At 41.2% G+C, this 23681-nt stretch overlaps 2 protein-coding genes across 3 annotated transcripts; both read right to left on the bottom strand.

Annotated features, from left to right (window-relative positions):
* Positions 1–982: 982 nt before the first annotated feature.
* Positions 983–3911, bottom strand: LOC110506462 (UDP-glucuronosyltransferase 2C1-like). Its single transcript, XM_036963876.1, has one exon. It carries the CDS (start codon positions 3677–3679, stop codon positions 2078–2080), a length of 1602 nt encoding a protein of 533 aa, XP_036819771.1. The 5' UTR covers positions 3680–3911; the 3' UTR covers positions 983–2077.
* A 541-nt stretch (positions 3912–4452) lies between these two features.
* Positions 4453–23323, bottom strand: LOC110506461 (neuronal acetylcholine receptor subunit alpha-5). 2 transcript variants are annotated; one of them, XM_021586085.2, is made up of 8 exons: positions 22356–23323; positions 21976–22131; positions 18527–18678; positions 17764–17808; positions 14023–14132; positions 8254–8431; positions 6359–7123; positions 4453–6060 (listed from the first exon to the last, which is right to left on the bottom strand). In XM_021586085.2, exons 2-8 carry the CDS (start codon positions 22052–22054, stop codon positions 5902–5904), a joined length of 1488 nt encoding a protein of 495 aa, XP_021441760.2. In that variant the 5' UTR covers positions 22055–22131; positions 22356–23323; the 3' UTR covers positions 4453–5901. The 2 variants fall into 2 exon arrangements, with proteins under 2 accessions (XP_021441760.2, XP_021441761.2); XM_021586086.2 differs by lacking the exon at positions 22356–23323 and having other exon boundaries at positions 21976–22343.
* Positions 23324–23681: the final 358 nt, after the last annotated feature.

The raw sequence follows: 23681 nt of genomic DNA, 5'->3' as shown, positions 1-23681 counted from the left end.
AGAAACAGCAGTTTTTTCCTTGACATCGACTGACTAGGTGAATCGAGGTGAAAGCTAGGATCCCTTATTGATGTAATTTGTTAAATCCACTTCAATCAGTGTAGATGTAGGGGAAGAGACAGGTCAAATAAGGACTTTGAAGCCTTGAGAGAATTGAGACATGGATTGTGTATGTGTGCCATTCATAGGGTGAATGGGCAAGACAAAATATTTAAGTGCCTTTGAACAGGGTTTGGTAGTAGGATTCGGGTGCCCCGGTTTGAGTGTCATCTATAACTTACATATCTGAATTGTGAATTTTGTCGGGTCGCCCAAAAAGTGACATATTACAGCTGGGATTTTCACGCTCAACAGTTTGTTTCAAGAATGGTCCCCCATCCAAAGGACATCCAGACAACTTGACACAACTGTGGGAAGCACTGGAGTCAACATGGACGAGCATCCCTGTGGAATGCTTTCGACACCTTGTAGAGTCCATCCCCTGACAAATTGAGGCTATTCTGAGGGCAAAATGGCAAGTCAATATTAGGAAGGTGCTCCTAATGTCTTGTACACTCAGTGTACTTTAGCGGGCTTGTTAACATTTACATTGTTTCTGTTTAAACACATAAACAGACATACCCATATCAATTATTTGACAGATGCGATCATTAACATAGAATCCCTTGATGAGAGGGAGAGTTCAATGAGTTAATCTGAGTGAACACAATGTTTTTGTGTTTGTGGACTTTCACCAATTTGTACATGTTTGCCATATACAATATGTTTTTGTGAGAGCTGGGGCCACCAATATATACGAAAAATGTATGCACGCATGACTGTAAGTGACTTTGGATAAAATAATCTGCTTAATGGCATACATTGTTATTATTTAGCTGTACACAGCGAAATCACCAGTGTACATTGAACTCAGAGATTGTACATTGTACTATATCATAATGTATGTATGAATACAACTTAACTGGTGTTAAAATAACAGTTTTGAAAGTTTTTACTCTCACAGTTTATTATATTTAAACACTGTAGGGTGTAAAGCCTTATTTGAATATTTACCAGTGTGCCTTTTGAGGGAATGATCGAGTTACCACCCATGACTGTGTTTGTTAGTGACAGACCTTCGTTCATTCACTTCCAGGCCTGTAGCCTTTACGAAGTGAGTGCCTAAGTGTTATCATTTACTTAAGTTTAAACACTTTATGACAATACATTACATATATGTTATGGCCTTTCTTTGATGGCCTAGTTTCTCCCTAACACAGAGGTCTGAAATTGTTTGCTTTCAAGCCACATCAGGCCTGCAAATCACATTATGCTGGTTGGCAAAGTATGTATCTTTCTGTAGCATGAAATCAATAATTCAATCAATGTACATGCAAAAACACAGATATTGAAACAAATCATTCTAAACATCAACCTGCAATAGAGCATGATGTGAAATGTGATAATGGTGGGCAGGATTTTATTTATATTTTTCTACACTACACAGAGTAAAAAAAAACATTAACACTCTGAATTTAACATATACAGTAAATGTTTGCAGTGTGGCATTGAATCACAAAATGCACAAACAACTGGAAATACTTTACAAATAAATATATTACACACTAACATTTTATTATGTTGGCATCAATTCAACATTATACATTTTCATGATTCAAAGATGCACTATGCAGAAATCGCTCTGCCATTTCCTGGTTGATAAAATTGTAATAGTTCGCCTAATTTCAGTTTATGTGACAAAACAAACACGTTTAGTGTAAATAATCATTGTACCATCTAAAGATTGTGACATATATATTTCCTTAACGAATAATATTGCATTTTCAGCTGTTTGAAGCTGGTGCGCAAAACCAAAGGTAAAATACGCAAAAACTAAACTTAAACACGGGAATCATAGAAATAGTGCACATAGAATATATCTACGGCATCTTAGACTTGCTTTCAATGAGAATGACAGATCTATAACACACATATCTGTGTGAATTTTGTTGGTTCACCCTAAAAGCTACATATTACAGCTTTGATTCATACTTATCCTATTATTTTTGTGTACCAGAATGTGGAGAATTGGATCTGTTCATTCACTTTTAATCTTTATTTTCAAGCAACTTCTAATGCTTAAATATCTGACTATTGCAACAAGAAGAAGAATAAGCACTACTACAACAGCCAACAATATCAGGACAACATCTACAGAGTGGTAGGAGTACCAAGGCATTCTGTAGGACTCTGTACGCAGGTGAGCAGCACCTTTGTGTCTCATGACAAACTCAATCCAGAAGAGGGCAGTGTCCAGGGGTTCCATTGGCACGTCCCTGTGTAGCCTGGAGAGTCTCTGCATGTTCGTCCTGTAGGATGGCTCATCCAGAACTTCCTGCAAGGCCTCCAGGAAGTTATTGTCCTTGTCTACTGTTGCCATGGATAAAAGCTTCGCTCCTCCTCTTTTTTTCAGACGAAGGAGGTTGTCATATTGATCAAAAAACAGAGGTAGACCCACAACAGGAATTCCATGGTAAATAGCCTCTTGAACCCCATTTGTTCCTCCATGAGCTACAAACAGCCTCGTCATTGGATGTCCTAACAGATCATTTTGCGGCATCCATTGAACTAGTAAGGTATTGTTGCCCAGAGTAGCTGGCCTGTCTCCTTTGTGTCTCCAGATTACCTTCTGAGGCAGTTGGGCAAAAGCAGCAGCTATCACATCAGCTATATCATGTGGAAACTCAGACACAAAAGTCCCCAAAGACATGATAATGACTCCATAATTCCCAGAACTCTGAACAAACTCCTCTAGTTCTTGGGGAAGAGGCTTTGCAGGTTTACATTGGAACCCTGCCATATAGATAACATTAGGCATGGTGGGACGAGGGAACTCAAACACAAAGTCAACTCTCATGAGCCATAGATCAGCCCCCTGTAATAACTCATAGAAGTCCACACCTGGTTGGAAAAACTCATCACAAACAGCCTGGTAATGTGGCTGGATTACAAGTCTGTACTGAACTTCCCAAAGCAAATAGAAAATCATATTCTTTACTCTCTCTGTGAAGGTCATTTTGTCTGAGAGCCCTGATCCAGTCATTGGAATATAAGACATGGGGGATGGCGCAATGGCTAAATGTCCCTCTCCACTGGTTATCCACCGTACATTGTAGACTAGAGGTAGCTGAAGATAATGAGCCACCAAAATACCGGTCCCCCACGCTGGGTCAGTAAGCACCAGGTCATACTGGTTCTCCTCCAGGGTCTTCATTAAATCCTTGTCTTCCAATACAGCAGTTGCCATGTCACATTCCAGTCTATGAACCTTAGACATTGTAGAGAACATCTCGATTTGCAAATGTATAAAGTTTAATACAGAGCGTGTTCCTCTCTCTATATCAATTACTTTCTTTACGATTGGCTTTACAAATTCCTCAAATTCCACACCATCAATGACAGGTATTGTAATAGAACTGTAATGTAGAGACTCTTCTTTAATATACCAACTTTGAGTTGTCCGTACTACGGTGATGGTGTGTCCCTGAGAGTGAAGAGCCTTGATCAGAATGTCCATGTTCACCCAGTGACTACCTTCTAAGGGAAATACCAGAATTTTCCCACCATCGTAGATTCTCCAAGAAGCAACCAGTAAAGATATGAGAAGGTATGAGCTTATGCTTCCATTGTAGCTTGCCATCTTTCATCTGAATGATAGGAGAAATCAGACGGCAGGTTGAACAGAATGCAAAACAACAACTCTTGTTGTTGTATCAGGTGGACTCTGACCGACTTAAAAAGGATTGGACCCTTTTTTTTCTATTTTCGCCTAAAATGACATACCCAAATCTAACTGCCTGTATGTAGCTCAGGCTCTGAAGCAAGGATATGCATTTTTTGGTACCATTTGAAAGGAAACACTTTGAGGTTTGTGGAAATGTGAAAGGAATGTAGGAGAATATAACACATTATAACACATCTGGTAAAAGATAATACAAAGAAAAAACAACCGTTTTTGTCTTTTTTTTGTATCATCTTTGATGCAAGAGAAAGGCCATAATGTAAGTCCAGCTGAGGTGCAATTTAGATGTTGGCCACTAGATAACAGCAGTGTATTTTTTTTTTTAACAGGTCAGTTAAGAACAAATTCTTATTTTCAATGACAGCCTAGGAACAGTGCCTGTTCAGGGGCAGAACAACAGATTTGTACCTTGTCAGCTCGGGGATTTGAACTTGCAACCTTTCAGTCCAACTCTCTAACCACTAGGCTACCCTGCCGCCCCAATGAACCATTGCATTTCTGTTCAAAGTGTTGTATCAAGACTGCCCAAATGTGCCTAATTTGTTTATTAATAACTTTTCATGTTCAAAACTGTGCACTCTCCTCAAACAATAGCATGGTATTATTTCACTGTAATAGCTACTGTCAATTGGACAATGCAGTTAGAGTAACAAAAATGTAAGCTTTCTGCCAATATCAGATATGTCTATGTCCTGGGAAATGTTCTTGTTCCTTACAACCTCATGCTAATCGCATGAGCCTACGTTAGCTCAACTGTCCCGCAGGGGACCCACCAATCCTGAAGAAGTTTTAAGTCCCCAACTAAGTCTCCCAGTGTCTAACAGACTCACAGACTTAAAAGCTAATCTCAAGACACCTTTCTAATACAAAGAGATGGTTTTCGAAGCTGGAAAGTAGGAAAATGAATTCACTTTAACAATTATTTGTCTGCTAAATTAACTGTATCCCACAAGCCAAACAGTTGTAGCTTTTGATCATACAAGAGCATTCACAGCTGAATTCTTCAGTGAAGCTTATTCAAAGAGGATTACAATTAAACTCTTGCTTGATATTGTTATGTAATATTGTTTTTCTGAGAAAGTAGCCACTGTCAAAAAAACTGGCAATTTATTTTGTATTTTACCAACCTAGGGCCCAGTTAATTACGTTTTGGCCATTATGTTAATAAATTATAAAAGAGTAATGTAAGGGTAATATACTGTAAAAGGGTAGTGTATATAAAAAGGTAATATATTTAAAAATGTAATATAAAAGGGTAATGTGTATAAAAGAGGAATGTCGACTTAAATATAAAATATAATTAAATATAAATATATTAAATTCAAAAGGTAATGGGGTCATATACATATACTTATTTACTGTACACTTATTTATAAAGGGGGGATTAAAAGTTATTTATTTATCCCTGTTAATTATTAGCTAGTCTTATGTGGCCAGCCTTCCATAATCCTGTCTCGTTAACCGTGAGAAGCCTGTTTTTCAGAGGCAAGAAAAACAATAACTTGTCACACCTGCATCCGCTCCCTCTCCTCGCGCTCGAATGCGCCAGGCTTCCCAGCATTACACACTCCTGCCACCATCATTACGCACACCTGCCTTCCCTCATCACGCGCTTCAGCAATTATTGGACTCACCTGGACTCAATCACCTGTGTTATTACCTCCCCTATATCTGTTTGTTACCAAGCTCTGTTCCCTGCTTCAGGATGAATGTTTGTTTGTCTTTGCATACCCGGTTCTGACGCTGTCTCCGTTTGATGTCTGTTCCATATGAAATGTTCGACTCCCTGTACCTGCTTCTCTTCTCCAGCGTCGGTCCTTACATAACCTGGATAATTGTATTCATTGTTATACTTTGTGAGATATGTCTATAGGGAGGTATCCTCCTTCCAGAATATAGAGGGATTATTTCATATAAAACAATTGTATGTTAATTTAATCTAGAAACAGATACAGCAACAGAGACAATAATCCCTCATTCATATACACAAATCAAAAATTGTGATGGAACTAGAATCCATTGCTCTCCCACACCCACATGTGAGTAAGTGTCTCCATCTCTGCACTGACTGTAGTGTCTCTGAATTTGTTGTGCTCAGTGTACATAGACTCAGTTTAGTCTTATCTGCTGCCGCCTGCATGGTTGGGGACAATGATCTTTGCCCATTTGTAGATGACAGGGATGAAGAGCAGAGCAGAGCCCAGTACTGAGACCAGGAGGAAGGTCCACAGGAACACACGATCCAGAACCTGAGCCACAAACTTCCAATCCTGCACCACCTGGAGAGAGAGAGAGACCAAACATGCCCTTCAGACTCCAACACATGACCTCGTTGACACAGGCTGCGAGGGCTTTGCAGTCAGAGGTGCAGTTGCATGTGACAATCAGAGGATGGAGACAAATACACAATATGGAGAAGATTAATATAGAGAGAGAATTACAGTAAGACTTCAAAAACCTAAATTCAGTACTGTATAATTGATTTTGTATCATAACAAACACAATATTCTCTCATGCCAACCGTGTCATTGATACTGCAGGGGCAGACTGATTCTCTGTAACTCTATGGGATCATACCTCTCTGACCTCGTTCTCCCTGACCACATGCATGGTGATGTAACGGATAGAGTCCAAAGCAGCCTGCAGGTTATTCGTGGGGGAGAGATGAGGGGTGGACTTCATAATGCCCCCTACTGTCCCCTCTCTCCCTGCCAGTCCTGCCCCCTCTCTCCCTGCCAGTCCTGCCCCGTCTCTCCCTGCCAGTCCTGCCCCCTCTCTCCCCGCCAGTCCTGCCCAGGCCCCACCGGGGGTAGCATAGCGGTCCACGTGGCTGCGCATACACAGCAGCTTAGGCAGCTTGTGCAGGAAGATACGACGCACCCAGGGCGCCATGCCTTGGTGCATGGACGTGGAGCGGTGGTGGATGTTGATGGCAAAGACGGTGATGACAATGGAGAGCGTGACAAAGATCATGGTGAACACCAGGTACTCCCCAATCAGAGGGATGACCTTGGAGGAGGACGGAATTATCTCCTCGATCACGAGAAGGAAGACTGTGAGGGACACCAGCACAGAGGTGCACAGGGAGATCTTCTCCCCGCCGTTGGAGGGCAGGTAGAAGACCAGGATGGTGAGGAAGGAAAGGCCGATACAAGGGATAATAAGGAAGAGGGTGTAGAAGAGCGGCAGTCTACGGATGATGAAGGAGTAGGTGATGAAGGGGAAGTGGCAGGATCCGTCCATCCTCAGACCACGGCTGCCTGTTGCTTTCACTATATCCCATTCGCCACTGTCAAAGTAGTCCCTCTTATCCACATGAAAGTCCTCCAGAAGGATGTCAACCTGTTGAATGAATACAAGGTTAGAAAATATGAAACATCAACAGACGTATCTTCCCTTCAACTCCCCAAAGTATAAACAAGAGATTAACACATTTCTGACATCAATTAATGACTGTATGGTTAGGAGGCTGCGAATTCGGGCAGTTTTTTTTAAAAACTTGCGCAAAATTTCAACGTCCTGCTACTCATGCCAGGAATATAGTATATGCACATGATTAGTATGTGTGGATAGAAAACACTCTGAAGTTTATAAAACTGGTTAAATCACGTCTGTGACTATAACAGAACGTGTTTAGCAGGCGAAATCCCAAGGAAAACTTTCACAAAAAAGATTACTCCGCCAGTCTCTGTATTGTTTATGGCAAGCGAAAATAGATGGGGCCCTGTTTACAATGCCTAATGCTTAATCCTTGGTCAGATCACAAATAGGCACTTCCTGTTATCGACCATGCAAGCGGATGTTTGGAGAGACAGAAAATGGAGCATCATTTCCAAATGTGCTGCTATTGAATACAGATCGCCCCGTGATCAATTTGATAGTTTATTAACGTTTACTAATACCCAAAGTTGGATTACAAAAGTAGTTTGAAGTGTTTTGTCAAAGTTTATAGGCAACTTTTTTTATTTAAAAAAATGACGTCGTGTTTTGGAGTGGTGCTTTTCCATAGATCAGACGGGCTATATAGATGGACATTTTGGGTATACATGGACCGATTTAATTTAAAAAAAGACCCAATTGTGATGTTTATGGGACATATAGTTCCAACAAAGAAGCTCGTCAAAGGTAATGAATGTTTTATATTTTATTTCTGCGTTTTGTGTGGCGCCGGCTACGCAAATTATTCTGTTTACGTCCCCTTTGGGTATTTTGGGGTTTGCATGCTATCAGATAATAGCTTCTCATGCTTTCGCCGAAAAGCATTTTAAAAATCTGACATGTTGGCTAGATTCACAACGAGTGTAGCTTTAATTGAGTACCCTGCATGTGTGTTTTAATGAACGTTTGAGTTTTATCGAGTACTATTAGTTGTCACTCTGAATTTCCGCTGATGTTGATCCCTGTACAGGGACAGCAGCCCGTAACAGGTTAATATACTGTAGACTGTTTCACAATGCTGTGTAGGCTACAACCTGTGAGCCATCATAGGTCCAGGAGCCAAACTTCATGGAGCAGTTCTGCAGGTCAAAGGGGAAGAAGGTGACATCGATGATGCAGGCTGACTTGTAGTTAGCGGGCTGTGTCCAGGTGATGGTGCCATCATACTTGACAACAGCCTTGGTGACAGAGCCCTCAAAACGTCCATCGGCACTGTTAGAGGAATGGATTAACATCTGTTATTCTTCTACAGGGTCGAATCAGGCTTTTCTTGATGTGTTGGATTAATTGAATTTTGTGCTGTTTAAAATATAGTCTATGCTGTGTAGGGCTGCAAAGCTAATGGTAATTTCCCAAAGTTACTGGAATCTTCAGTCATTTTGGTAAATAACAGAAAATCTATGGCAACCTATCGTAATTTTCGTAATACTCATCTCATATGTATATACTGTACTCTATACCATCTACTGCATCTTGCCTATGCCGTTCGACCATCGCTTATCCATATATTTTTATGTACATAGTCTTATTCATTCCTTTACACTTGTGTGTATAAGGTAGTTGTTGTGAAATTGTTAGATTACTTGTTAGATATTACAGCATGGTTGGATCTAGAAGCACAAGCATTTCGCTACACTCGCATTAACATCTGCTAACCATGTGTATGTGACAAATAAAATTTGATTTGGATTTGATTTGAACTCAGACTTCTCCATGACCTTTAATCTTGCATGGGGAACGCAGGATGCTGACTGTTTAAATGATTTTTTTACTAATTTAAATTTGACCCAGCTGATTACAAAGCCCACTTGTCCAAACTTAAATGACTCTACGTAATGTACTTTGATTAACCTCATATTTACAAATACTCCGGAGAAATATGCTGGGAGTGGGGATTTGCTTTAGATATTAGTGACCATTGTCCCATTGTATGTGTCAGGGATATACAGATGCCTCGATCCAAACCTTGTTTAATCAACAAGAGGAATTTAAAACATTTCAAAGAACAGGCCTTTTTTTGTGACCTTTATTTTGTGACTTTGATTGCATTGCATCTATACCTGACCCAGAGTTGGCTCTGAACCACTTCACAAATGTTTTAAATAAACATGATAAACATGCTCCCTTTCAAAAACTGAGAATTAAAAATCAGTCTTACCCTTGGTTCAGTCCAGAGCTATCTGAAGTCATACACAACAGAGATACTGCCCTGGCCAATGCTAGATTCACAGACTCGGGTCCAGACTGGCAGTATTTTAGGCAATTGAGAAATCTGTGTGTAAAACTAGTTAAAAAAGCAAAATTGGATTATTATGTTAATATGTACACTATTCTGTGTGTACACTACACTATTCTGGAAAGCTGTTAAATCGCTGAAGGGTTGTGTCTCCTCTTCTCTCTCCCATCAAATTAATTTAGATTCAGGCTCTTTTACTGACAAAATTGATCATCATTAATACATTTAATCACCATTTTATCTCTGCAGGCTTTAAATCTGAATGTATTTCAAAGCCAGCTCTTGAAAAGAGTAGTTCAGATGTAGATGGTGAAAATCTATTGAATGATACTGAAAATGCTGGTCAGGAGTTTTCTTTTTGGAAATTCACTGATAATGAAGTCCTGGATGCTATGCTAACATTAAAAAAAAAACCTACAGGGGCTGATCATTTGGAGCCTGGTCTGCTTAAGTGTGCAGACGTATTGCTGACTCGGTAACCCACATTTGCAATTTAACATTGTTATCAGGAAGTATTCCAGAAGCATGGAAATCCACATACAGTGCCTTGCGAAAGTATTCGGCCCCCTTGAACTTTGTGACCTTTTGCCACATTTCAGGCTTCAAACATAAAGATATAAAACTGTATTTTTTTGTGAAGAATCAACAACAAGTGGGACACAATCATGAAGTTGTATTGTATTCTTAATATATATATTAATTAATTGTATTCTTAATATAAACCAATCAGGGTTCATGCCTGGGCATAGTACTACCACAGCAACCACGCTAGTTGTTAATGATCTTGTCAATGCCTTGGATGCTAAAAATAACTGTGCTGCCTTGTTTATTGATCTGTCAAAGGCGTTTGACACGGTTGATCATTCTGTTTTACTGAAGAAATTATCAAGGGTAGTCCTGGGATATACAGCCTGTTTATGGTTTCAGAATTATCTTAGCAACAGAACTCAGGCCATCTTCATAGATGGGGTTAAATCTGAATTTCTTGAGATTCATAAAGATGTTCCTCAGGGTTCGATTTTGGGTCCATTATTGTTCACTTTGTATATTAATGGCATAGGAAACACTGTTAATAGTTGTAACATTCATCTCTATATGCAGATGACACAGTTTTGTAGTGAACTTCAGCATGACTTTGATTCAATTTAGAAATCACTTACAGATCTTAAATTAGTGTTAAATACAAGGTAAACCAAGCTCACTGTCACAGTCGTCATAATGAGGAGACCAAGGCGCAGCGTGGTAAGCGTACATACTTATTTAATGAAAGAACAAACACTGAACAAACTATACAAAAACAACAAAACGAACCGTGAAGCTAATATGGCTAGTGCAGACAGGCAACTAAACATAGAATAACAACCCACAAAACACACAAGGAATATGGCTACCTAAATATGGTCCCCTATCAGAGACAACGATAAACAGCTGCCTCTGATTGAGAACCAATCTCGGCAACCATAGACATATAAACCCCTAGACATACAAAAACCCTAGACAATACAAAAACGAAACAAACCATCCTCGTCACACCCTGACCAAAATAATAAAGAACCTGCATATTTGCGCTATAAATGGAGCCCAATTTGAGCTTCTCAATATAAGTACCTGGGTGTCTGGATTGATTACACGTTGTCCTTCGTAACGCATATAAAAAATCTGACTAAGAAGCTAAAATCCAAGATAGGATTTATTTCTATATAAAAAAACTGTCTTAGTATTAAAAATAGGAGAAAGATTGTTCAAACAACGCTTCTCCATGTATTGGATTTTGGTGATATTGTTTACATGCATGCGGCAACCTATGTTTTAAAATTCTTGGATGCAGTCTACCATTCAGCAATAAGTTTTATCACAGGGGGACAACTTTAGGACTCATCATTGTAGTCTGTATAAAATGTGGGATGGACCTCTCTGTCTGTAAGAAGGAAGCTGCATTCTCTTTTATTTATTTACAAAGCAATCTTACAGAAACCCTCTCTCTATATGTAGCCGATAAAATCATTTCAATGTTGAAAGATAATGATAAAATAATTCCACTCTGAAACCTTATAATTGTATGAAATTGACTAGAATCATAAAATTATAATCTGATGATGTGTGTAGTTTTAGTCAGAATTAGATTAAACAATGTCTCTGTATAGTGGAAAAACACAGACTGTCTGAGCAAGGTGTAGCTTAGGATTTGAACTTGTATGTGTGTGTGTGTGTGCCTAAGAAAATACCGAAGAACAATTCAACTGTTTGAACCGACCTGGCAGGAACTCTGAGAAAATGTATGAGGACAGGGAGTACTTCTCAAGGTTTCCCTAATCTCGGGGGAATGGAACTGTCGGCTGGGCAGTTACACAGTGGTGAGGACTATGGAGAAGGATAAAACTCACCTACTGTTGGTGTGTATGTATGAGCGTAGGATACCGAACTGTTTGTGTGGAAGTATGTGCGCAGCTATAAAATGGATGTCTTTGTATAATGGACTATCTTTTTGCATAAACTGAGTCTTTGACTATTTATTATTAAACCCATGGTGTTACAGATCTCTGGGATTGGTCAGAGCTATTGATTGTCAGTTATTATCATTGGGATTGAAAATTCTTGTGACAGTAACATCATTAGTTAAGATAAGAAACTTAAGTCACCAAACCCATTCACAGGAATGGATATCACTAGAGATCCCTCCAGTCTTCACAGATTTGGGAAAATCTCCGTTGTGTTTTTATGCCCCAAATTTGTGGAATATTCTGCAAAGTTCACTGCAGTTAGATGTGCTGGTGCCACTCCGGCAGTTTCCATTATTGATTGAGGATACAGTTGAATGTGATTGCTTTTATTAAATGCTTATTGAAATTTTTATGGTGCTGAATTGTATTGTTTTATACATGTGTATGTTGTTTTAATAATCTGTTTGTATTGTAATGTGTACAGGGCTCTCTTGTAAAATATATTTTTAATCTCAATGTGACTCCCTGTTTGAAGAAAGGTAAATAAAAAAAATAAAAAAATAAATAAATAATAGAGGCGAATCCAAGTTGTTTAACGTTGCAGATATATTTAGGCTCTACAGTGCAGGTGGAAAGGCAACAACGAAATTAACGCTTAGTTAGCGATAGCTAACTAGCGAGATAACTGCTACAAGTTATATTTTGAATTGGTGATCTAGTTAGTCTGTCGTTCATTACTGTATACCTTCTGCTGAAATGTTGCGCACTCTCTCCTCCGGCAACCGCCCACTCGCACTGGCACACACGCAACCCCACACTGGCACACACGCAACCCCACACTGGCACACACGCAACCCCACACTGGCACACACGCAACCCCACACTGGCACACACGCAACCCCACACTGGCACACACGCAACCCCACACTGGCACACACGCAACCCCACACTGGCACACACGCAACCCCACACTGGCACACACGCAACCCCACACTGGCACACACGCAACCCCACACTGGCACACACGCAACAACACAGACATGCACTAAAGGGTCATTCCGATAATGGCTGATATGTCGTTTTTTAAAATTGATTGACCATATTTAAAAGTGTGCTTTTATAAATTACATTAGAAACAATTATTAAGCTAATTTCCAAGACTTTTCATGACCTTACAAAACCTCATTTGACAATTTGGAGCAGGTATCATGCCACATTTTCAATCTGCGCTATCTCGAATAGCCTATATTGCCACTCACAGATTCAAGCAGCAAATAAACTTGAACAAAGCAGAATCAGGAAACGAATACCCACTTGCCATTGCTGTTCAGTTAAGATCCCACCTTCATTCTGCTTTGATCAACATTTTTTACCTCTGTGTGTGAATCTGGGCCAGCGAAAGGCTACTTTGTTTTTATAGAGAAACTGGTACGCAATTCCCCAAAAATGTGAAGTTCCGGTATGGCGTGCTAACATGGCGTTCCAGGGTTGTGCTGAAAATCTCCCCCTGCCAAAATTCTCCACCTCTTCGCGTTCTTCGTTGCTGCGACTTGCTTGCTAGTTGAGATTTCTGCTCTTCTTACATTTCACTGATTTTAGAAGCAGAAAGCATTTTTGTCTGCAGTTTTTCGATTTGGCTATTTGTTTCAAGTGTATGTCGCGGTTCGAACCCCGCCTTCAGCACCCTCCCCCGCCCGCACCAGGGGGCGCCCCATGCCGCCCCAGGGCTGCCCATGTCGCTGTATTTGTCATCTCTCATGTCTCATTCGACTAGTATTTTTGAAAGTGTAAGGATAATAATTTTGCCATAGTTGTTCTGAAATGTTTATTGCTTGCCAACATTATACTCCCTCTATGTTTAATATAACACACATACATTCATTATTATTTTCAGTTGCCTATCCTGACGTGAAGTTTGTTCTATAGAAGTTTGTTCTATGGAAACTATTTGACTCTGATGTGTGCCACAGAAAGTATTTGACTCTAGCCACAAAATTAAGGAAATTAGAAGGGGGGGGGGGGGGGGGGGGTTGGCATAACACCAGACAGCTATTCCCCAAGTCAACCACAGGTAATATATCCTCCCTTTGCAACCCTTGTGTGGAAGTCATAGGCATGGTACTTACTTGTCATAGAGCACAATGTCTGGGATCCAGATGGAGTCCGATGGGACTCTGATGGTAGTGATGCCCAGGTAGTCATCAGTGTTCCAGCGTAGCTTCATGTCCAACCATTCCTAAACAGGAGCGAGAGAGAGATGGATGAGTCACCTTTTTAATATTTGTGATGTGGAGAAATGACCAGGCAGGAGACACCGTTAGTTTCGTTTAGTCAAAACCTCTCGTGCTCAACCGCCCCCGGCACAATAGTGCGCATGTGCATTTCCTATTAGGTGTAGTAACATAACATTGCCATAATACATTACTGCTTAGTAACAGCATAATAACTAATATAAACAGCTGTAGATCACAGATTCTACACCCCTCCCCCATAGTGTTTAACTCCCAGAGAACAAGGTAAATATGTTAGGGAACTACTAATGCAATATCTGAACAATGCATTCTTAAACATTTTTCAACTACTGGGTTGAAGCAGACTTTTCAGAGCCCAGCACAAATCCAGGGGATTATTCTGCCCTGAAGATGGAATTTGTGTCCTAATAACTAACCCAGGTAATGTCCTTTTTCTTTCCTTTTATCTAGGACATATTAAAGTGTTTGTTTGTTTTACTGTCTGTTACCTCCTGAAACAGCTCAACTCACAGGTCAAGCTTTTGAGGTGCCCTTCGCTGTCAAATAGGATATCTCCGTTCCTCCTAGACTTCCGGTGGTGGGCCAGTTTCGGGTGGAAGATCAGGCTCTGTCTCTCTTGTTTGTCCACCGTCAGGAGAATAGTCCTGGGGGTCTCTGCTGGGGCATTGGACCATAGCAGATGATCCACATGAACGTTGACCTGGCGATGATCAATTTGGACTTAAGTCAAAGGTCCTCTGCATTGCAAGATCACACCCGAGTTCCACAGGTGCTTGGGGTGTCTGAAATCACGTACCATCACCCTCTCTCCCTCTTTGAATTCTCTGACATATTTGAGTGTCTGACATGAGCTTTATTCTGTTGTAGCTGGTGCTTTGCCACAGTGCTTGACAAGTCTGGTTTCAACAATGTCAGGCGTTTCAGAAACAGTTCAACTGGTGTACATTCCGTTACTGTGTGTGGTGTGTTACGGTAAGTAAACAGGAACCGAGGAAGCCTTTGGTGGGTGGGCACAGACTGAACCTTGAGTCTAGTCCTTCTTAAAGTTTTGCACAGCTCTCTCCACTGCTCCGTTTGATGCCGGATGGTAAGGTGGTGACAGGATGTGCCTTACTCCTGCATAGGGAACTGGACGTGGCTTGTGAAAGATTGGCTTGGTTCCTTCTTGCACTCTGACTTTTGCTGTGAAGTCTTGTATTTCGCCGTAGCCATCTTTGAAATGTTCTTTGCCGTAATACATTACTACTTAGTAACAGCATAGGAACTCATATAAACAGATGTAGATCACAGATGATACAACCTTATCATCATTCATGAATGGCCATCTCTTTTTACAAGCAGATTCTTTTGACCAGACTGCTACTGGAAATCACCATAAATTACTTTTCTCCCCCTGAGAGAAAATTGATTCCACTACAGTATACACTGAGTGTACAAAACATTATGAACACCTGCTCATTCCATGACATGGGACTGACCAGGTGAAAGCTATGATCCCTTGTTGATGTCTCTTGTTAAATCCACTTCAATCAGTGTAGATGAAGGGGAGGAGACAGGATAAAGAAGGATTTTTAAGCCTTGAGACAATTGAGACATGGATTGTGTATGTGTGCCATTCAGAGGGCGAATGGGCAAGACAGAGTATTTAAGTGCCTTTGAACAGGGTATGATAGTAGGTGCCAGGCGCACCGGTTTGTGTCAACAACTGCAATGCTGCTGGGTTTTTCACACTCAACAGTTCTGTTCTTAATATTTTGTACACTCGGTGTATGTGTAACAATGCAACTGCATATCTGTGATAAGCAGATGTAATATCTCAGAGTTTTTGCATTGTCACATGGTGGATATAACAATGTATGGCCAAATAAAGTAGATAGTGGGAGAGAAGCACTGATGTGGACAGAGACATATTTTCAATCTTATCTCCTCATTCACCGCTGATGAATAGATGTGGCCATCACGTTAGCAATTGCCCTCTGTTCTCTGATTTGCATGGAGTTGTTTGTCCTTGTGACATACTGGTGAGTGGCTGACCTGCAGACCGTGGTCTGGAGTGATGATTCCCTGGCTGCAGAGAGCAGATGCAGTCAGAGGATATGAATTAAGCTGCCAAGAGGGCTGGGGGCAAGGCAGGCTGCCGGGGGGCGGGAGTTGCAAACTGGGTTGCTCGTGAGAAATGAAGATGTGAGCTCATCGTGAAATGCCACCAGAACAAGGGGACATGCAGGAGGAAGGGAGATTGATTGTTACTCTAAATTCCATATCGCCTTTGTTTGTAAAGCTGACGCTGCTGTAGAGCAGTGGTTCCCGACCTTTTTTGGTTACTTTCCTCCCAATTGAATTTTGCTCTGCCTTCAGTACGCCTGAAGTTTCCGCTTACGTGCATGTAACCCTATAGACTTACGAGTCTTTTTAATTACCCCCTCTGGATAGGCCAAGTACCCCCGGGGGTCCTAGTACCCCTGGTTGGGAACCATGCTGTAGAGTGTTATGAATTAAACAATGGGTGGGTCTAATCCTGGACGCTGATTGGTTAAAACCGTATTCTAGCTGTTGTCTATTCCACAAGTTACCACCATCTAAAGCAATGACGTTGAAATGCCTATTTGCACTGTTCAATCTCACTGCACAATCCACTGTCTGATCAGCCCAAACAGGCAACTTATAAACTTGACCTTGAATGTAAAAAGCGTCTAGACATTATCTCCCATTTCTTTTAGACTAGCAATTGGTTTTCAATAGTGGAGATTTGTATAAACCTTGCTGTCTGTCTGTCTGACATTTGTAACATAGTTAATTTAGAAACTTGATCTCCATCTGTCCCATAGTAATGAATGTGTAGGGGTTGGGAGTCGGGACAAGACAGATAGGCAGGCAGCTTTTCTCAGCCAGTCAACATTTTTATGGATACATACAAAGAAATGTCAATAGAAAACAGATCAAATGAAATGAAGTGCATCTAGTTTGCAGTCTGTCCAGCTTCAGTTTGAAGTGATTGTGTTGGCTGTGTTGTGGGCTAGCTCCTCTGAACAACAGTGTCCTGACGAGAGAGCACATTTTCTATGCCAGGTGAAATTGCGCGTCATTGTTATGGATGTATAAAACAAATGCATATTCAGTTACTTTGTTGTTATTCTGTCTGCACTGTTTGACGTGACTATAAGTTAGCCATAGTTGGCTAACTAGCAAGCAAGAACGTTGCCAGCCAGTATGGCAATAGAACATTTAGAACGAACGACTGGGTCTCGTCCATATATACAGAACTAAAATACTTAACAACTGGGTCACGTCTCTGGGAACCGAACCGATAGAACGAACGACCAGCAGGCTTGTAGCAACACCTAGATTTGTGTCGGGACTATATCTTGTGGAACGATGAAATAGTATGAATACATTCCTCAAAATAACTTTTTAATGAAAATATGCAAATCATTATTGAAATATGTTGGTAACCCGTTGTATAAAAGTGATAATGCCCTCAAAGCCAGTGATTGGAGGACATATTGGCATGGTTTGCCTAACATCACCCGTGCCAATATATCCTCCTAACACTGGCTTCTCGGGAATGATCACTTAAATATACTATGCCCCCCCAAAATATGTTTAAGATCTTGCCTGTTTCATCCACACATTGGTTGTCATCAACTGGTTCTTCTCGTCCTGTAATGGAGAGACCATACTGTAAAGGTTTTTTCTGTACCTTTGTGTTGTTATACTGTCCGTATGTGTGTAAATGTGGTAAAAAAAAATCAACAATGTAAATTAGCCTAAATATATTTATAGTGATATATTCTTTCCAGTGATGTAATGTACTTAAGTAAAACATACTTTCAACTACTCAAGTAGTTTTTTGGGGTATCTGTACTTTACTGTTTCTATTTTTGATTACTTTTACTTTTACTCCACTACATTCCTAAAGAAAATGAATGTACTTTTTACTCCATACATTTTCCCTGACACCCAAGAGTAATCATTACATTTTGAATGCTTAGCAGGACAGGCAAATGGTCCAATTCACACGCTTAGAGAACATCGCTGGTCATCCCCATAAATAAATAAATAACAAGAAAATGGTGCCGTCTGGTTTGCTTAATATAAGGAATTTGAAATAGTTTATACTTTCACTTTTGATACTTAGGTATATTTTAAACCAAATACTTTTAGACTTTTACTCAAGTAATATTTTACTGGGTTACTTTCACTTTTACTTGAGTCATTTTCTATTAAGGTATCTTTACTTTTACTCAAATATGACAATTGGGTACTTTTTCCACCACTGATTATTTGCCTTGAAAGTCCAGCTTGCATTGACAAACATCAAAATAATCATCAGGAAGATACAAACCACAATATCCCATAATAATAATATTTTTCTCACCACGTCCACTAGCTGGGAGATGGCCAGTCCAAATCTGACCCGTACTGTGCCGTTGAGGTATTCCACAGGCCTCACCCATTTCTGGTAGTTTCTGAAGAGGTTCTTGAACAGTTTGTCCTCTGTCTTGGCATATGAGGACAGTTTAGGGATTCCTACAGAGGCAGGGAAACACCACATTAGCCTTCCTTAAGCTGCATCATGTCAGCGATGTGTTAACAGTGGGCATTATCCTGGAAACAGCTCATGGCCCATGTTCAGCCCCGCTAAAGCACATTGACAATGATTCATAGTCCCTGGCACCTGACACGTTGTCAATAACCCCATCAATCTCCAGTTTAACATGCAGGAAATCACCCCAGCACTCTCAGCATCACGACAATCACATCTCTGGTCTCTGTTATCCCCAGATCAGGACCAGACATTCCACTTTCTAGAGAGGAAGAAATCTAACTGTCACTTTGTCATGGCAACATAGTCAATACATTTTATTCATGATTTGGTGTTTTCCACTCTTCATGGAAGGAGACAAAGGTCAAATGTGTCCTTCCTGTTAGAATTCTCTGCAAACTAGTACATTTGATCAAATATGTTTGTTTTATTTACAAGGAGGATTTTTGAATAATATATTTTATTGTATTTTCCCTCAAATGAATCCTCTTCTTCCATGGACGAGACTCCTCTGCTACCAATACAGTGGTGCTTTATCTCCAGCTCTTCGCCATGGAAGTAGGCCTATAAACAATCTAACAGTGATTAAAGGTAACAAAAGGCTGTCCAAACCTTTAAAAGCTGATGAAGGTTTGGCACAGTATAAACTAAAGATAGCAGCCAGGGTAGCATTTGTGAACCTATTTCCTCCGTAATTGATGACTCACTGTTAGCGGGCTGCATAGACATGGAGAGATTAAATATGACTCCATTGTTCCATGTGTGTGATGCCACCATCAGTGTCAAGTGGGAAGGGTTCAATAGTGTGGTCTGCCAGTCTAGTCAGCCTCCCTCCATCATCCAAAAACAAATGTGTTTCTTCCTATCAGCTCTGTTTTATGTGGCGTCTCTCTCTCTGTAAATCCTCAGTCAGTCATCCCTCGCTCTTCTAATTTCATTTGTCTCAGTGTGTTGTCTATCTGGATCATGAGGAAGGAAGCTCCAATGAGTTTTACTCTCCATAACTTCATTACAGATGGGTCTGATCGTGTGACTGTGGTTGATGGATACCTCATTGTATTAGTGCATCAGCTGGCCTCGGTGACGTGCTGGTATCCATGACAGCCTGGTGGTGTAGGCCCTAGGGGGGTTGATGATGGAGAGAAGGGCTGGAGGATGGATCTATAGATAGAGGAGACTTTTTACGTCTGAAGGACACAGTGAGGTCTTTGTGCCACCTAAGGGCTCGCTGGGTTTTAGACAGAGAGAGAACGGAGGTGCACCTTTCCTATTAATGATGTCAGCCGTCACTCTAGTCCACATACAACTGCAGACTGGGAGGAAAATCTCAGGATTCATTTATTATATTCAGCACTGCAGTTCAAACGAAGGATGTAACGTTGCTGTATTACCGCTGGAAACAATTCTCCAGCGCAAGGAGAAAATGAAGAAGTATTGATTCAATTCTTAACAGACACAACGCTCTTAAATCATTCCCCATATGCTTATGGGCTTCTTTTCTGTGCGTTCAATTTGGCCGCAAATTTACCTGAGGATGACAGGCCCATGACGGGGCTGACGACAGTTAATAACACCCCTGTGTCATCCTCAGGCTCAGGATCAATAGCAGCATTCTTAGACCTCAGTCAATATCACTGGGATTAGCAGATTCATCATCCTTAGACTTTGTCTCTGTCACTCTCAGCACAGCTTCCTGCAGAAAATTCTGCTTCATGTCTGGCTTCTCTGGGAGATTCTGAACACTACCCTTTGTGAAAACCACTATAAATATGATCCAACAATGTGTCATATAACACCTATAGTACAACCATCATCTATTGTATGTCATTACAAGTAGTAACTTAGCAATGAGATACCTTTAAGTAATACTTTTTAAATAAGGTATATATGAAATAAAAATAATTTAAGTGAGTAAAGACAACTCGTGCCAAATCTCTTCTGCAGCTAGCTCTGACGTCCTTCATTAGACTAACACTAGCAAGTACGCTGAGAACCACGGGACACTATTCATTTAAACTGAGCAAAAACATCTATTCCAAAGCAGAGGGGAAGAGTCTGCACAACTGGAAAATCCTCACAGAGCAAGGGCATTACATACAAGGACTACACTATAGGTGCTTCCTTTGATTTTTGTAATGGAGCAACAATTCAGCATGAATTGTCATGATTGAATGATAAACACAATCTAAAGACCACTTCCCAACCCTTTACAATATCTCTAATCCAGTGTATAGATTGTGTTGTAAATGCTCAGTCGTATCTTCATTATGTTCAATCACTGGTTGTATCTACAATTAGCGTAACCTGAGTGTGTGGCCAGTGAGGCATTAGGCCAGTCCATCTCTCCAGAGGATCCCTGGCTGTGTACTGTACTGATGAAAGATGTTCATATTTTATGAGTCACCTCGAAGATGTGGGGTTTACAAAAACGCCCTAAGAGATGGCAGATTAAAATCTGTGACCGTACACATCTCCTAACCCTCTTCTGCTGTCCACACAGCCCATGTTATTAAACCCAGCCCGCTAATGAAGGACAGAATTCCAGAAGAGGAGCTCCATTACATTTTTCCATTTTAGTTATTCAGCGGACGCTCACGCTCTTATCCAAAACAAATTACAATCATCGTCTCACAGTCAGTGCGAGAATCAATCTTGTTTCTGCACAGGCTGGCTGGCATGGAGGAGGCAGCCGTGTGGAGCTATCTGGGCTGGCCAGCTTATATTTCTGATATTGACTGGACAGAGTTGTTTGAACTCTGAGGTTCTTTCCCCAAGTCGTTAATAGAGATATTTCTTTCCTTATTCAGCTCATCACCTCTCCCAGCTGAACAGAAGGTCACCAACCACAGGAAATTACTGCACTAAACCAGACAGTTCTGCGTATCATATATACTGAATTAACTGAGAGCAGGATACCAAACCACTGACCTTCATAATACATGTTGGCAACGTCTCTTAGACCATACACCTTGATTAGAAATCTACTTAAAAGGGACATTAGGTCTGGATATACTGAGTGGTCATATTGACATTACTCAGCCCCTCTGTTAATCAGTTCCTCTTTTAATTTAGTATTAGTCTCAGCTGGCGTTGCCTCTTCACTATCTCCCATCCCCAGACTTCCCATCTGCCCTGCCGCTCATCTCCTTATCATCCTGTTCCTAGTAGTTGATCCTAATTGTGCAGAGTGGGCATCTCTCAGTCTGATAACATCTCTGATGGCCCATCACTCTGAGAGTGTCTTTCATGTCCTCCACGGTGGTACTGTGAGGAGAACTTACCCAGAGAGTGACACAGGTGGCAGCAGCAGTATGACAGCAGCAGGAGTAGAGTGGTGGCCGCTGGCCCAACTCTCAGCATGATATCAGAGGGGGCTCCAAATCCACACAGCCAGGGAGCAGTCCCTCAGGCAGCCATGACTACAACACAGCTGGAGCCTAGGAAAACACAGCATTAAAATCACGGCACAGTTCACAAAGAAGTTATGGGACATGTATACATCCGTATAGATACCGAACATGTACACACAAACATGAATACAGACGCATACTGCATTCACACAGAAACACATTTTTACATTTGCATACACACACATTTCATCTTACACATTTCACATACACACACATGCACAACAGTGTACATGCCAACACATTACACTCACCTGCTTGGATGTAGTGAACACACACAAACCAATACACATATGATCACAAACAGACATACTGTGCATATCAGATCTGCATCCTCTATTCCTATCATCCACTCAACACACAATCTATCCGAGATGCAGCGTGAGAGTCCAGGCAGTATCGACAGACAGACAGGCAGCGCTGCTCTCTAGTATTCCCCCATATTCCCTCAGCTCAGATAGGCGATGCTTCAGTCCCTTGCTGCTGCCTCTAAATGAATGGTAGTGCACTCTCTCTCCTCTCTCTCCTCCTTTTCCTCCTCCTCAACCTCCTCCAGGGAAAACCAGCCCCCCTCTCTCTCCCAGAAGAGTCTGATCACTAATCACTACCAGTTATCTTCCCCAGCAGCACACTCCCTGCAGCCTGTAGCCCATCCACAGCCAAGTGTCTACACTGCAAGCCCTGCCCCAGCAGCTCTACCTACATAGATCCAGCACACTGCTGTTGTTCTCTCTCGTTCTCTCCCCACAGACAGTGGCTAGCAGCGAGGCTGCCTCAGCCATGCGTCTAACTAAGGTAGCTTCAGACTGTTGCTTCAGGTTTAATGTCAGGGTTAATAGGGGTGGAGGAGTGTGCATCTGTATGTGTGTATTGAGAGCTTGTCTAATATACAGCATCCATTCCCCTGATACTACAGTAGCTGGAGTACCTGTGGGATGAGAATATTTCGATTTTGAGATGTTATTTTGTGTGTATGTGTGTTTGTTTGTGTTTTTGTGTTCGTGTGTGTGTCTGTGTGTGTATGCATGTCTGTGAGCCACATAACTCCATCATGTCTATTATGCATTGTCTCACGTCAGATAGCGGAACGGCCGTCTGCACTATTGAGTTGAGGGATGAGCGTCACGTAGGAGTGAAACCATCTGGTGTGTGACATGGGTCTATGATGACGATGCCTTGTGAGAGTGACAGCAAATGGAAAATGCTGGGAGGAAAAAAATCAATCTCTTCTGCCTAGCCCCTGGGTCATGGTGTGTGTGGAGAAATGGTAATATGTTGCAGACAGCCTCCCACTCTTTCCCTCCTCTCCACTTCTCCTCCCCCTCTGCTGGGAGACATGATGATAGTGGCTTGTCTATTACTAAGCTCTGTCTCCCTCTCCCATTAGACTGAGCTTTCTATAGAAACACTGTAACCACATTAGCCTGCCACACATTCTCCTTTGTCTCTTTCTCTATGCATGTCTCGGTCTCGTCTTATCATTCATTTTGTGTCTTAATTCATACTTCCATGTTGGCATAACAAACACGTGGAAAACATTGGCTAACACTTTGTTTGAATTTATATTGCGTTCATTTCAA

This window comes from Oncorhynchus mykiss, chromosome 26 (genome assembly GCF_013265735.2).
Source record: "Oncorhynchus mykiss isolate Arlee chromosome 26, USDA_OmykA_1.1, whole genome shotgun sequence".
Classification (NCBI taxonomy): domain Eukaryota; kingdom Metazoa; phylum Chordata; class Actinopteri; order Salmoniformes; family Salmonidae; genus Oncorhynchus; species Oncorhynchus mykiss.
Note: the sequence above shows the minus strand (reverse complement) of the source record. Positions and strands in the feature narration are given on the sequence as shown.

Excerpts from the sequence above, each read along its gene's own strand:
- LOC110506462 (XM_036963876.1), bottom strand. The coding sequence starts at position 3,679 with ATGGCAAGCTACAATGGAAGCATAAGCTCATACCTTCTCATATCTTTA.
- LOC110506461 (XM_021586085.2), bottom strand. The coding sequence starts at position 22,054 with ATGCTGAGAGTTGGGCCAGCGGCCACCACTCTACTCCTGCTGCTGTCA. Across the intron at positions 18,679-21,975 it reads CCACCTGTGTCACTCTCTGG|GAATCCCTAAACTGTCCTCA; the intron begins GTAAGTTCTCCT and ends CTGCCTCTGTAG. Across the intron at positions 14,133-17,763 it reads CCAATGTGTGGATGAAACAG|GAATGGTTGGACATGAAGCT; the intron begins GCAAGATCTTAA and ends GCTCCTGTTTAG.